At 41.8% G+C, this 15,078-nt stretch overlaps 1 protein-coding gene and 1 long non-coding RNA gene across 3 annotated transcripts in view; one reads left to right on the plus strand and one right to left on the minus strand.

Annotated features, from left to right (window-relative positions):
- The window catches only part of POU6F2 (POU class 6 homeobox 2), a 363,025-nt gene that overhangs the window by 229,499 nt on the left and 118,448 nt on the right, over positions 1 to 15,078 (plus strand). For both annotated transcript variants that reach the window (XM_027123965.1, XM_027123966.1), the window contains exon 4: positions 11,093 to 11,391. In XM_027123965.1, coding sequence (XP_026979766.1) covers positions 11,093 to 11,391 — 299 coding nt within the window. The remainder of the gene's footprint in view (positions 1 to 11,092; positions 11,392 to 15,078) is intronic.
- On the minus strand, positions 10,327 to 11,450 carry LOC113629495 (uncharacterized). The gene is made up of 2 exons (XR_003436564.1): positions 11,294 to 11,450; positions 10,327 to 10,512 (listed from the first exon to the last, which is right to left on the minus strand). It is a non-coding gene; the product is annotated as an uncharacterized LOC113629495 (long non-coding RNA).

Below are 15,078 nucleotides of genomic sequence, written 5' to 3' on the forward strand. Positions count from 1 at the left end.
CCCATATCATGGCTTCATTTTTAGTGAGTATGGCTTCACTTCTACCCTAAAAAATTTTAAATATCCCTGGGAAAACCATGCTCAATAAATGTTAGCTATAATTTTAAACCTTTTAACCTCCAGTGAAAAGGTGGATTGGTCTTCTGAGAAGAGATTATCAAAGATGTAAATAACTGTTTTTCACATTTAAGGAGGAAAAATAATGGGATTGAATGTTACATGAGCGCTTCTTTAAGTTGCTTTCTATTTCACCCAAATGCATTTTCTGTCATTAAACGAATATGGTATTAAGAAGGAAGGGTGGCATAGTCAGTGACATACTCTTAATCTCAGACCTCTAAAAACAAACAAACAAGCAAAACCCCCTTAATTATCCTGAACTGGAGAATTAGCAGAGCAGTGAGAACTGATACCCAAAGCCTTTGCTAAACTCCGTTTAGAAAAGGAAACCAGTTCTTACTGGAGAGTTAGGATTCTTTGATGAATAAATTTGGCCTCATCCGTTGAGCAAAAGGATTTCAAATCAAGAATGAATATTTCTGTATACAGTCTATGATCCCTGCAGGTTATGGAAAAATTAATCAAGCAAAATCAAGGAACAGAATCTAGAATTCTGGACTTTAGTTAAAATGCACACTCAAACCCTACAAGTTCTAATTTGATATGGTATTACCACCTGAAGAAGACTTGACAATCTGATGGCAATAGGCAGGAGGGGGTTATTTAAATCTTTTTTTCTGAAGGAAGATCTTATTTTTAAAAGTTTAGTATCGATGGAGCCGCATTTTCTTGGCTCATGCTATACGCTATTTGAGGAGAGAATATCCACGCCAGGTTCCTCAGAGCTAAAAATCCCTGACACTGATGCTTTTCTAGTGCTTGGGGAGGTTCTGCTAGGCCCCAGGTTGTCCTAGTTAGTCATAGAACGTTCCAGCTCTGGTTTCCCATCTTTGAATCTTTCAAGAACATTTTTTGTATTTCTTTCTCCTCTCCTACTAGACGATCTGAAACACTTGGCCTTCAGGGAATTTGCATTTTTTAAGAAATTCATATGCGTGTACCCTCCCAACACCTATTTACATTTTTAATCATCCAAAGATGTCTCTTATGCTCACCAGAAGTTTCTCTTTGGCACGAATTAACCAATTTCACCACACTGGATAAGCTTGGTTCTAGATTAATCCATGCAGCCTTAGTAAGGGTAAACTTAAGAATTTCATTAGGCTTATTTTATACTGAAGAGATCTCATTACTTCCTCCAGAGACCCTGATATATAACACATATATTGTGTGTGTGTGTGTGTATATATATATATAAATTATATGTGTATGTGTATATACATTAATATATGTGCATTGTGCATATATGTACATTGTATTTACGTATATTGTATGGATATATACATTGTATATATGTACTTATTCATATATATACATTGTACATATGTACGTTATGTGTACATATACATTGCATATATGGACATCATATATATGCATTGTACATATGTACATGGTATATATATGTGTACGTTATATATACACTGTGTGTATATATATATACATCGTATATATGTACATTGTGTATGTACATATATATGTGTGTAAAACACTTCTTCATCTATAAAATGGTCATGTATGACTACATCAGATAGAGACACCTTCAGGTTACTCCTAAGTGGATCCCTCTCAATATTAGTTCCACACACATGCATAAATTTAGGTCAAAGAAAAGCAAGATGATGGGGTTCCAAGGTCGCGTGAGTTTGGTCAGTGTTAGATGAAGAAATGTTAATCAGGTTTCTTTAATGCTGAAATTCGAAGTCATTAATATTCTGATGCTCATTATGGATTTCCAAAAGTAGGATACAACATGCCATGTCTCATAAATCATTTGACCATGGAACAGTTTTCTTTCATGGGACCTATCTGGGGACTAGCATCCTGTGAAATGGTCTCTGAGAACATGTCTCCGACCATCAGGAACAAATGTCTATTGTGGATTTTTCAAAAGAAGTTTCGTGCCTCAATTGGTGTTATCAACAAAGCCCAAGGTGAATTCAGTTCCATTTAAGGTCTAGATCTCAGTGTAAGGAACTCAAGAAACTCAGTCCAAATAGTGTCCTGGGATGGATCTGAATATCACAATATCTCAGCTAGACTCCTCTCCACCCTCAGGATTACTCCCCCAAGGCAATCACGTTGAACCATTTCTGGTTTCAGCCTTATAGGTTTACCTGCACATTTCTAAATACTTTCCATTTACCTCTGACTCGATTTATTAGTTTTATGTACCATCTGTTCATTTCTGCTATGGTGTATTTGGGTTTAGCTCACTTATGACATCTCCCACTTTCTCCTCCTCCCTCCTCCTAATAGAAGTATAGAGTTATTTTTTGTTAACTTTGTAACTTTAAATAGCATATTTAAATCTCCATTTGTTCTGTCAACTATAGAGGTGTCTCTTGATTCCCCACTCAGTGCTCTGGTCCTCACTACCCCTCCTCCCTCCCACCAACCTCTCACTTCTACCTTGTCAAGGATGATAGCATTTGTATTCTCATTAAATCCTTCCTACTTTGTTTACAGGTTGTTTCAAAAAATTGAAGTCTAGTAAACATTCTTAACTTTAATGTGGCTACCTAATTATTTCCTGCAGAGCCAAAATATGTGCTCTGATCAGATGTCCTTCCCAGTCTGGATTTTTGTGCCACTCAAAGAAAATACTCAAATAGACTATCCTTTCATACTCTACAAGTGCTCAAAATTATGCCACATTTTATGCACAATTGAGTCATGTTGTTTGTCTCGTCTTGTTTCTTATAAAACTATGCATTTCTTCTTCTATTGTTTGTTGGTTTTGCCTGAAGTGTCTTACTGCCCATCCCTTTTATGATGATGAGGAGGAGGATGATGAAAAGAATGGTAAACCTTCTGTAGAAAGTAGTTACCATCTTTCAGCTTCTTACTTTTCCTATAGCATTAAATCCATTCAGTGTTTCTTCTTGGAACTCAATGACTTCTTGTTCTAGTTTGGAACAGATGCTTCATTTCTAGATTGTGGCTTTCCCAGGCAGCTTTTGTTTTCCCTGAAGTTTATAGTTTCCTTTCTTTTTCTTTTTTTCATACTCTCAAATTCTTCCAAAAGCACAAATACTTTATCACTTCCATGGAATCCCCCTTTTCTTCTGGACATATTTCACTAGAGCCCTTCCTTTATGCTGCAGTCTGGACTGGGTACTTACTCTTTAGAACTTCCAGACAGCTGTCATAGTGGGGCTCCCTTGTACTGTTCTTGTGGGGGATGCACACTGCTTCTGCATCCTAAATCTTCCTCTTTCTTGGTTCACCCCCTTATTTTGCTGAAGTATGTATTTAACTTCCTAAGAAAAAGGTAAGTAAAGATAAGCTAAGTCCTTGTAAGTTCCAAAATGGGCTTTCTTCCACTTTCACTGTTAACAGTTTAGCCAGCAATAAAATTCTTGGCTGGAGATCATTTTCTTTCAGAAGGTAGAAGGCATTGCTCCACTGATTTTAGCTTTTTATTGTTTTGCTAATGAGAAGTATGGTGCCTATTTGCGTTATGTCTCTTTGTATGTGGCCTTTTATTTGTCTCTCTGAACTCTTATTTAGGATTTAAAAAAATCTTTATCTTTGGTGTTCTGCAATTCCATGGGGGAAGTATCAGTATCATGGGGGGTGTTTTTCCTTTCACCTTGGTTGGCACTCAGTAGGAACCTGGATGGACTTCTCAAGACTCGGAAGAGCCATGAAGAGCTCTGTGTATTGGGGTGAGACTGTGAACTGACTGGTTTCTTCAGGGTGACTGAGAACAGAAGGATGTACTTTGGGGTGCCACATCCACATTGGAAATCCTAATTCTTCCCCAGTTTTTTCAGTTTCTTTAGAGGAGAGCCTTCCCATTATTTTCCTGAGAGTTTAGGCCTAGCTGGGGGCCATTCTGCAGGTGGAGATGTTGGGAGGTCAGCTGTTCCAGAGGAAGGCCTCAGCAAACCCCTGTGGGAATTCAGGGGAACTTGCCACCTTGAGTTCTCAGCCTCCCTGATACATTGCTGGGTGGGTGCAGCTCCCCTTGGGACGGCCCATGCCACCACTTCACCCCTTTGCTTTACAGTGGGCACTTGTCCTCCACTTTTTCCATCTTCCCTATTTAATGGGCATCTAAAAGCAAACAGTATGTCTCGGACTTACGATACTCCAACAAGAGTGTTCCCCTAAATGTCAACAAAGGCAGTAATGGGTGGAAAATTGCTCTTCTATCTCAAAGAAGGTGTTAAGGAATGCTGGAAGATTCCCAGATGTCTGTTTTCTCTTCTTTCCAACCAGTGATTTTTGTTTTGAAATTTTTTGCCAATGGAAGAACAGATTCATTTTTTGAAAAGAAATATCCTCAAAATTATGGAGATGGATAAACAAACTGCTCAGGTTGAAGGCCAAGGGAAGAGCCTTCCCCTCCTGGATGGGCTGCTAGGAGCCCCAAGGCCAATAGCTCCTGATCCCGTTGGGCGGGGGGCGGGCGTTGGTGCTTTAGAATGCAGACTTTGTCCTACCCTCTGGAATCCACTTGTCTAATAAGTTCCCCAGGCGATTCGGTTCCATAATTTGAGATAGAGTTGGGGAAAACACCTGACCGGAGAAAGAAGCTTGTGTGGCTCAGGCAATACATGGAAAATTTGTGGGAATATGTTCAATGGAAGAATTTCTGTCTTTGTTTTCCCCTGACATCTCAAGAGATACTTACATCTCTGCCTTAAATGCAAACAAAGCAAATGACAGATTAAAGATATTAGCAGTATTTCTGGAGCTGAGAACACTGACTGCTTGTGAGATGGTTACACATCATAATCTTTGAGGCAGAACTGATTTTGCTTGTTTGGGGCATTGCTGCCAAAATAAAGGCAAATTTTCCAGAAAGTCTTCACCTTCTGTACTTTTTCAAAGTCCCAAGTCCCCAAAATGCCGTTTCCATGTACCTTACAAAAACTTCTGTCTGCCGGTGCATGCTAGGGATGCTGTTAATGAGGGTACCAGGAAGCGTTCCTGACCTGCATCCTTGCTTCAGCTACCTTGGATGTTATTACCTGGTGGGGGGTTGGAAGGAGGGAAGATGTCCAGTTTTACCGACTCAAATTCTTCTGGTTGAGTTGTTCTAGATTCCATTTCTTTCTTCTTCTAGGGATTTCAGTGGGCAAGAAAAGTGAACAGTAAATACAGAGTTAGGGAGGCAAAGGCTACGTACATCAGGGAGCACGGGATTTCCTTTTCGGTGGCACATGAGTTCACTGATTTGTAAGACTGGGGCTGATCTGGGAGTCACTGTCCCCAATTAAGGGACAAAGCCATTTGGAGAACTCTTAGCTGCCACCTGACTATACTCTAGAGACAACACATCACAGAGTTCCATGGACAACGTAACCTGATACCCTACTTGGTTACTTTCCTTAAAATGTCACCAAGCTGCGCACAGTGTTGGGGCCGCCCAGGGTCTAAGTGTAGAGGAAACATTCTCTCACCACAGAGGCAAACTTGTGACACGAAGCAAGTGTGCTGTGGCCCTTCCCCACCTCCCATCCACTCATACCTCTCACCCCCTTTCCCTCGACCCCATGTCCCTGGTCTTAAAATAACTCATGGCTCACACTCAAATTAGCATCTTTATCCTCAAAATACACATTTATATTTCATATCAGCAGGCTTTAAAAAACATTTTGCCTGCAGCAGGACAGGGCTACAACTGTACACACTTTCTCAGGAGCTGAACGATTCATCACTGAGCAGACACACCTTCAAAGCAGCCTCTGTAAGCTGGGGACCTGTGCCACCTCTTCTCAAGAGCAGGGCCATGGAAGGCATCCCTCTACGAGGGAGTAGTTATCTTCGTTCCAACCCTCAGGGGGAAATAGCTTGCCCCTGATTCTGTTCTGTTAAGAGGATTTGGGAAGTGGCAGACCTAAGACTGAGTCGGCCATAGTGCTCATTAGCTGTGTGAACTCAGGCAGGTCACTTAACCTTTCTGAGCCCAAGTTCTATATGTGTAACATGGCAGTGATATCATCTATCCATATGGTTGTCCTGAAAAGTTAATTCATCCGGGGACTTCCCTGGTGGTCCAGTAGTTAAGGCTCCGTGTTTCCAATGCAGGGGGCACGGGTTCGATCCCTGGTCGGGGAACTAAGATCCCACATGACACATGGTGTGGCCAAAGAAAAAGCTAATTTATCCATTTTAAATGACAGTGCTTTCCACACTGTGAAGCACTGTCTGATTTTGAACCCAAATTGCAGTCACTGTTCTTGGCCTGTTCAGAGACCAGCTTCGGCAGCATTTCTAGAGGGGTGTCTCGTGTGCGCCTCGGACTGAATCCACGGTCCACGTTGATAGCAATCCATTGCTCCCGCTGCCAGACCTGTGCCTCTCCCCCTCCAGTGGACACAGCATTTTCCTCCCGGTGCCGCCCGGCATCCTGCAGCCCTGCCCATGTCTGTCCCTTTGCTCTGCCAGGCACAGCCCTAGCCCTGGGGACTACACAGCCGTGCAGAGTGGAGAAGGATTATTCCCTTCCCTCGTGGGGTCCCAAGGCAGTGCGGCTTGGTCTCCAGTGTGCGAATATGGAGAAACAGCTATTAGCTATTAATAATATTGTTATTATTACTATTATTATAGTAAAATACACATAGCATAAAAGTTGCCATTTTAACCATCTTAAAGCGTACAATTCAGTGGCATTAAGTACATTCACAATGTTGTCCAACACTCCCCACCATGTAGTTCTAGGACTTTTTCATCACCCCCGCCCAGGAGCCCCATACCCACGGGCAGTTACCCGCCAGCCCCTGGCAACCACGAATCTGCTTTCTGTCTCTGTGGATTCGCCTATTCTGTACATTCCATATAAACGCAACTATCCAAGATGTGGTCTTTGGCATCTGACTTCTTGCCCTTAGCAAGAAGTTCAAGGTTGCCCTTTGTGTTTTTACTTGGTGCTCTTTCCCTCCCTAGGACCAGGCTTGCACCAGGGGACTGGGCTAAGGATGGGCTTGAAAAGCCATTACCATCACGCTCTTTGCAGGATTCCTGGTCACTTGCAGTGATAAAACCCGCCCACTTCCCTCCTCCTTAGCACGGGTCCTCTCCCCTCTGTAAGTGTATTGCTATAAGGCAACTCAGGTCCCAGCCAGGCCCAGAGTTTGTAATCCTTCCCAGCAGACTCTCAAACCCAAGCCTCCAGTTTGCCAACCACGCCCACAGATCCCCGAACCTGGAAAGTCCCAGAAAATGCTGACACTGAGCCCCTGACTACACTGATTATAATAGTCTGATGTTGTACTATGCGTTAACAAAGGTGAGTGAGCGTGTTGCTAAGAATCACGCTTCCTTTAGCATTTGAGTCCTATTCGGCTTTCTGTGAATCCCGAGGTGTTTCAGTACCTTGCAAAGTACAAGAAACGTTTGTATTTCTCCAGCGTCATTCACAGCCTTGCCCTTCATGGGCAGGTAGAGAGAATGAGTTTCCTTTCCGTTTCTCTGCCTTGGAAGTAATTGTATGTAAAGCCCATCCCGTATAGTTCTGATACCTCTGTGGTGGAGCTTTATTTATGTGCCTGGTTTCCTGAGAACACCTTTAACAAAGATCCCAAAGAAGAAAATGTTTTTCCTAAATTAGTTGATATATAGAAACTGAACAAATGGAGACATGCAAGCTTCTTGACTTCTCCTTTGTGATATTAAATTATTTATTTGAGAAGTTCCGATCCACTCTAGGAAATTCCAAGTTCGATAGAAAATTGTTTTGTGTTTCTTTTTCAAGATTGTAAGTTTTTAAAATTTCAAACATCCTAATGAAAACTTCTGTGCCTCTCTTTTAGTTCTTTCATGCCTACTGTTAATGTAGTTAAATTTTATATTAAACATTGGCCCATGGAGTGTATAGTAACCAGACATAGAGGAAATAATCATAAAAGGACATAAATACCAGGGAAGAAAGTAAAGTCTTAAATCTTCTGTGAAATAGGGTCAAAGCTTTACCCCCAACAATCATCATTTTATCTGCAAACATACTCTGTAGTTCAAATATGTCCTTGAACCTTCCTAACTTGTATCTGTATCTCAGTATGCTTTATACAATGAGCAATTTAGAGGCTCCATATTTTAGTATTTTTTTGCTTTTGTTTTCATATTATCACGTAGGTGCCTTTGGCATTTTTTAGACCAGAGTGGCATTCTTGTACAGCCCCCTCACGCTTTTCTTTGCATCCAGTACATACCTGAACATATTTTGTTGTCCATCATTTCTTGCTTGCAAATGTCAAATTAGTTCATGTAACTCAAAGAGGTTTAGTTTAGGTTAATGCCTTTCCAGGCAAGATGCAGGTTATGGGAAAGACATAGCCAAGCGATGTGAACTCACCAACATCAAGAAACGAAGACATATTTGGGAGCACGTCTCATTAGTAGGTTAGGCTCTGCTGCACCTACCCGTCTGCCAATGTCCATCTGCCAATATTCCCCAGTCTTTCCTGTTTTCAAATGCTGATTTAGATAAATGCTTTTCTAACCAAAATGGAACAGTATGGTATTTAAGTCAACCATGAAAATAAGCACTGACATACGTGCCCCCCACCTGAAAGAAATCAGGACAGGTTTGATTTGAATCAGGCAGGAGGCCAGATGCAATCAGGTTCCCAAAGTCTATAACTCCACCAAAAGGAGAGCTCAGGCCCCACTCCCCCAGGACCCTCCCTCCAGATTGCAGAAGATCCTGGGGGGTCAGAATTGAGCTGGGTTCCCAGCTGTTCAATAAAATGTGATTTTGTACAATAGGAGCAGGGAGAGGGGAAAATGCAAAGCCAGATCATTCTCTTTAAAGTTCCGATAAATGGGATGCTAACTGGGTATTATTTTTTTTAATATGGACTTTATTTCTTAAAGCAGTTTTAGGTTTGCAGCACAATTGAGCAGAAAGTTCAGAGTCCCCATTGACCGGGTATTTTCCAGCCCTGTCTCTCACAAGCCATCTCAACCTGTAGAGTCCCAGAGCACTCTGGATTTAAATGAAAGGCAGGATGCACACTGGGCTGAGTGTTTGAACAGACCTAGAGTAACTCACTGACCCAGTGAGGACTTGCCATCCCCACTGGTCCAACATGGAAGCTCTACATGGACCTGAGAGCACAGAATTGGTATTTGCTGCTCCTGGGAAAGGTCAAGCTCTCATTTCATCAATACAGCTATGCCTTGCTTTAAACAAACCTGATTATATATTTAAAATCTGACTTATACCAGTGGTGAATTGAGAGTGATCCATCTTCCCACCACTTTCAAAGACAGGCTCCCACCTCTCTCAGGTCTAAAATCAACAAAACGGCCCAAAGTTTCTGTTCCAGGCAGTCCATTCTCCACACTGTCCTTCAGAAACATCACCTAAGCCATACTGTCATCTGAGTGCCTCTCCAGCCTGGAATATCCTCTCCTCCTTCCTTCTGGGTATAGAATTCACTCTCTTGAGCCCTCTCGGTCCTCAGGAACACTGCCTTGGCCTCTCTAGCCCACAGAGAAACCCCTCTCCTCATTTTCCTGGACCTTTTGGTTAGTTTCCACACTGTTGACCATTTAGGCAATTAACTGAGATGTATCAAGCATCTCAGTTAATTAGCAGGACTGTAACAGGCACCCCAAACCTGATTATTTCTTACAAGTTAATCTTATATCCACAAATATACTATAAACTCCTTAAAGTCAGGACTATATCTCCCTGTTAAATCCTACGTACTACCAGACACAGCATTAGTGCGTAGCAGGTGTTTTCATTTCACAAAATGATTCTTAATTTTACAAAAATAGTCCCTGGTTGACTTCCTTACAGAGAAACTTCTTCAGATGTGCTCAACATAAGGTTCAAAATACATATATTTTTTAAGAACGTCTTTGTTGTATGAAGTCAGTTGTATGATATGTCACTTTACAGAACCACTAGATTTTTTTTTTTTAATGGGGACTAGTTTAATGTTGCAAACAGGAGTGACTACTTTTGGGAATCTTGACTAATTCTAAGTAGGGCAGGAACAGGATAGCATTGCAGCCAAGGCCTGTGGGTTCAACATTGGTCCTTATATTTAGTTGTAGGCTTATTAGAAAGCTTTTAGGCTGATATTCAGGCAAAGAAAAAAGTGAACTTGTAGCAGTCTTTTCTCTAGATCATTCTTTGGCCGAACTGTTTTTCTGCTGCAGAAATTGTTCAGGGCTAGATGGGCACATGGGAACAAATATAGTGAGCTCGGTGTTAAGACAACTTATCCCACCAACGCTTACTTTTCACAGAACAAGGAAAAATCTGGAAAGATGACTTCATCCTCTCGGTTCCTGGCTTGTCCTTGAGGTGCCAGTGTGACCAGTCACCACAGTGCACAGTCGCTGACTATAACCCTTCCGGTGTGGGGCTGTGTCTCTCTGATGAGCAGGCAAAAAGTTCAGACTCAAGCTTTTGATTCTGCAAAACTAAGAAGCATGTACTATCTTTAAATTTTTTTTAAAAACGGTAGAAACTTGAAACTCAATGTCTAAGCACATTGGCGGAGGTCTGAAGCAGCGAGTAGAAATGACACCATTAGTGGTATCGATGATGAAAAGGAGATTACGAACACTTTAGCTTTCTGTTCTTAACTCCATTTGAGCGTTTGCCAAAAGAATTAAATGGGTTGAACTTTAAAAATCGAAATCAGATCTTGAAAGTCTAAGTGTATTTCCCAAGCAGCGTGGAAAGGAAGAGAGGGAGAAAGTACTTAAAAATTACCTCTGTTCCTAGTACACCCGCTTGGTTTGCTCCGTCCTGATGGGTTACACTCTGGTCCTCCCTAAATTTTAAAATTTCCCTGAGAAGTGACTCTTGTTCTCGCAGTGCACCGCAACCCTCTGAAATACCACGGAGTTTCAGGGCATGAGGGTAAACTTTTTCTTAGGGGGAGCCGTCTCGGCTCGCGGGGTGCCGGCTGTCAAAGGCACAGCACGCGGTTTGGTCGTGTACGTTTCAGCTCCACGTTGTTTGTTTCAGCTCCACGTTCCTTCTGTCTCCTCGCAGCTACCTCATCCCTCAACTCCCAACTGCAGCAGCTCCAGCAGCTGCAGCAGCTCCAGCAGCCGCCGCCGCCGCCGCCGCCGCCCGCCCCGCCGGGCAGCCAGCACCCGCAGGTGCCACCGCAGTCCCAGCCGCCGCCGCCGCCCGCCTCCCAGCCGCCGCCGGCTCCTCCCGCCCACCCTCACCCCCAGAACCGGAACCAACCGTCTCCAACTCAGCAGAGCTCCAGCTCCCCTCAGAAAGCCAGCCAGTCTCCGGGACACGGCCTCCCGTCGCCGCTCACGCCACCCAATCCTCTGCAGGTACGCGCCCCGCCCAGGGCCCAGGGGACCGGGCCGCCGGGTGGCGCCCTCCCCGGAGGCAGAGGGCAGGCCAAACTTAGCATCCACTTCCGCAGCGTCTAATTCAAATTGATCTCTTAGAAGGAGGGAAGAGGGAGCAGATAGCGGGCAACTGGGGATGCATGTAAACGAAACAAATAGTAGCCCATTGACGTTGCCCTCCGAAGGATAAATGTTATCTGTTTCCTCCTGTGAGAGGCCAGCACAGTAAGTGCGCTTGTAGCCTGTAATAACTCCACTTTATGATACTTTCTGAAGGCAGCAAAGATAGCATCCAATTAAAATTATTACTAGCAGAGCTTTGTAGCCCCGTGGAGAGCTGCATCTCCTGTCCATGAGGCATGGTGGTTATTTCTCTATATTATGAATACAGCAGTGTCTTACCTTAAGTACTTGGTGCTCTTTTGTTTCTATTTTTCCAAAGACTCTCTGGGGTTAGGAAGGTAAAGAAATTTAGCCCCGGTCTTATGTCCCAGATTCCAACCATTACTCCATGGATTAACAAGTACTCTAAATTCATGCCGAGACCCTCCACAAATATGCATCTTTATAAAATAATAAAGCTTCCGTCCATTTACTCTATTGCTGTGAAGCTGAGGGCATCCAAAATAGAATTTGAGGCTAATAGTGAAGGCTCATCTTTAATCTACTGTCATCGAGGAGCAATGAACAGGAGCATTCAGGAATATATAATTCTAACATTCAGAAACTCATTTTTAACTTAGATGCCTTTAAAATAAATGAGCTTTAAAAGATAATGACTCTGATGTCAAAAGATCAGATCCAGACATTAATAGCTCAGTTTTAGACTTAAAAAACGTAATGATGTTTTCTTCCAGGAAGATTTCAGATGATTTAGTACATTTGTAGTGCAGTGACACATTCCCACAGAGTGGAAAGCCTATGCACTCATTTCAAAGGCCAACTCACCTCCCTCCTGGATGGTGGGTGCTCACACTGCAGTCAGTCCAGCCCTGCCCCACCTGAGGACAAGAGTGATGTTATCCTTTGGTCCGAAACAGCAAAGTATGCAGAATCAAGATAAATTGGCCTGCAGGTAGAAAGGCCAGTGGATTAGAGACTTAGTGTTTTAGAACCGATTTAATTTGTTGTCCTGTAACTTTGTTTCTGTGTGTTTGGCTTCTCAGTGGTGGCCCAAATTTTCCTGGAAATGGAAACATTCGGGTGTGATGAGTAATTGTCTTCCTTGGCGCTTGGGTCATGGCTACTTGCAGTTTGAGCATTTTCTCCAGTTGGGCTTGAAGGTGTATTTTTTAAAATCTTACAAGTATGAGACAACACAATACCTTTGACATAAGACTGAAATGAACACAGGCTAAAAAACTCTTGCTTGTACACTTGACATCTATGGGGAGAGTAGGTCTAATCAAATTTACCAGATGCATGATGAGAGCAATCCTAATGTTTTCAGCATTTGGAATTCAACTCTGATTATTCCCAAGAATGAGTTTAATGCTTTTTTAAGAGCAGTTAAATTAGATCTATCTCAACACCCTGTGATTAAACATTTCCTCTACACGAGCCATCAAAATACGTGAAATTACCAAAGAAAACACGTGTCCTTCTCTGAGGGATGAGACTACTTAGTCCTGCCCCTAGTTGGCCTACTTAGTCCATTATTCTGTAGAGTGCAGTGAAAGCTTTGAGTTCTGTGGACATCAGCCTTCTCAGAACACAGTCAACACCTTACAAATCTCTATTGGCCAGTAAAAGGCAAGTGTAGACTACCCATTTGAATAGCTGTTGACAGGACATTAGATGAGAGGACCGCTCAGCCTCATGAAAAACAAATGCTACGAGGAGAATTTCCCAAAGTTCTCCTAATAGTTTCCCATGGAAATCTGGGAGCTGTTTCGTTTTCTGTTTTTGCAAGAAAAGAAGCCTCAGAATCACATTTATTTCTGTATAACCCTGAGAGAATATTCTAATTTTTCACTGTTGGAGTTTTAACTTACAAACTTACTAAGTATATTGATGAGATAATATTCTTCTGTGGGTCTAATGAATGACCACTGAATGGGTGATGTGGTGAAACTTTAAAAAATATTACTGAGTAGATAGAGAACTAATTTTGAATAAGTCTACATCAGTAGGCATAAAAGGATTTTTTTTTTCCTTTCACGATAGGCATGTGTAAAGGAAATTGAGAATGCCATGGTTTTGAAATATCAGTTTTTCTCTACACTAGCTGAAGGGTTTTTGAATTTGTGGAACATGGAATGTTTGAACTTTTGAAAAAGAAAACTATTTAAAAGGAACTAAAAGATATTTAACTCTCAAAGGCAACGATCTTTATGAACTAGAATAAAGTGTTTGTGTTTGAAGGTTTTTAAGAGACTAATGATCAACTAAATTCATATATGACAGCTTAAATTCTACTTTACAGTTCTTTATTTTCATATGGGCCTTGTCTTTTTACGTTATTCAAAATCTGTCTGAGACACGTTAGTTTAGAACATGCAACCTAGATTGTCAGAGGAAGCCAATAATTCAGAAGGATTTTGTTTAAAAAAAACCCCACAAAACTTTGAAGGATAATAATCATTTCTCAAACTGTACAGATGCTGTCATATCTTCAGAAAAAATAATAAATGAAAGTAGCTTGTATAGGTATATTTGGTGAGGTTATTCCTCAAGATGAAAAAAAAAATTAATAGTGCTGGCAGGTAGTAAGACTCTAGACTAAAATTCCCCAAATACTTCTGGTCAGGTTTTTGTCTAATACTGCAATAAAATTTGTTTCACTCTTTTACTCAAGTCCATAAAATGGATTGCATTTCCAAAACCAGGTTGTTGTTTCAAGACGGATATGAGTCTAAAGTATTATCACTTCAGAGAACTAATTTTGATTGCTCAGGGTTATGGGAGGGCTGGTGGTCCAGCATGGATACCAGAAGCTGGCCCCTGGAAGCCTGTCTTTAAACTCTTCACGGAGAATCAAGGCCCACTCACCCACAACTTCATTCTCAGGAGGGATAAGTTCTAAACAGGGATTATAAGTGCAAACGTCTTCAGGGGCCAGGCAGTCCATATAAATAAGTAAAGCAGACTTAAGTATAAAACCCAAAATAAAAATTTGAAAACAGTGTGTGGGACAAACAAAATGCATCTGTGAGTTGAATTTAACCATTAGGTTCCAGGATGGATATCAATCCATACTCCTTATTTTTGTACAACCCACCTGCCACAGGCTGCATCAGAATCTAAAACCAGAAATATAGAGTGTGTTGGGTAGAAGCAGATCAGAAACATAAGTGGAAGCAACTTCCTTTTTTTTTTTTAACATCTTTATTGGAGTACAATTGCTTTACAGTGGTGTGTTAGTTTCTGCTTTATAACAAAGTGAATCAGTTATACATATACATATGTCCCCATATCTCTCCCCTCTTGCGTCTCCCTCCCTCCCACCCCTCTAGGTGGTCACAAAGCACCGAGCTGATCTCCCTGTGGAAGCAACTTCTTGAGGGGAAAGATACGGTCTAATCATTCCTGGGTAGAAAAAACAATACACAGCTTTAATTTCAATATATGATATTGATATGGATAAAGACCCCATAAGCCTAAGAATGGTGAAATACCTCCTTCCTATGACCTCTGAGATGGCTTTTCTTGAGACTTTTCCTTGGG

Source organism: Aethalodelphis obliquidens, unplaced genomic scaffold, assembly GCF_003676395.1.
Source record: "Aethalodelphis obliquidens isolate GAN/ISIS:26980383/991018 unplaced genomic scaffold, ASM367639v1 scaffold27, whole genome shotgun sequence".
Taxonomy (NCBI): Eukaryota; Metazoa; Chordata; class Mammalia; order Artiodactyla; family Delphinidae; genus Aethalodelphis; species Aethalodelphis obliquidens.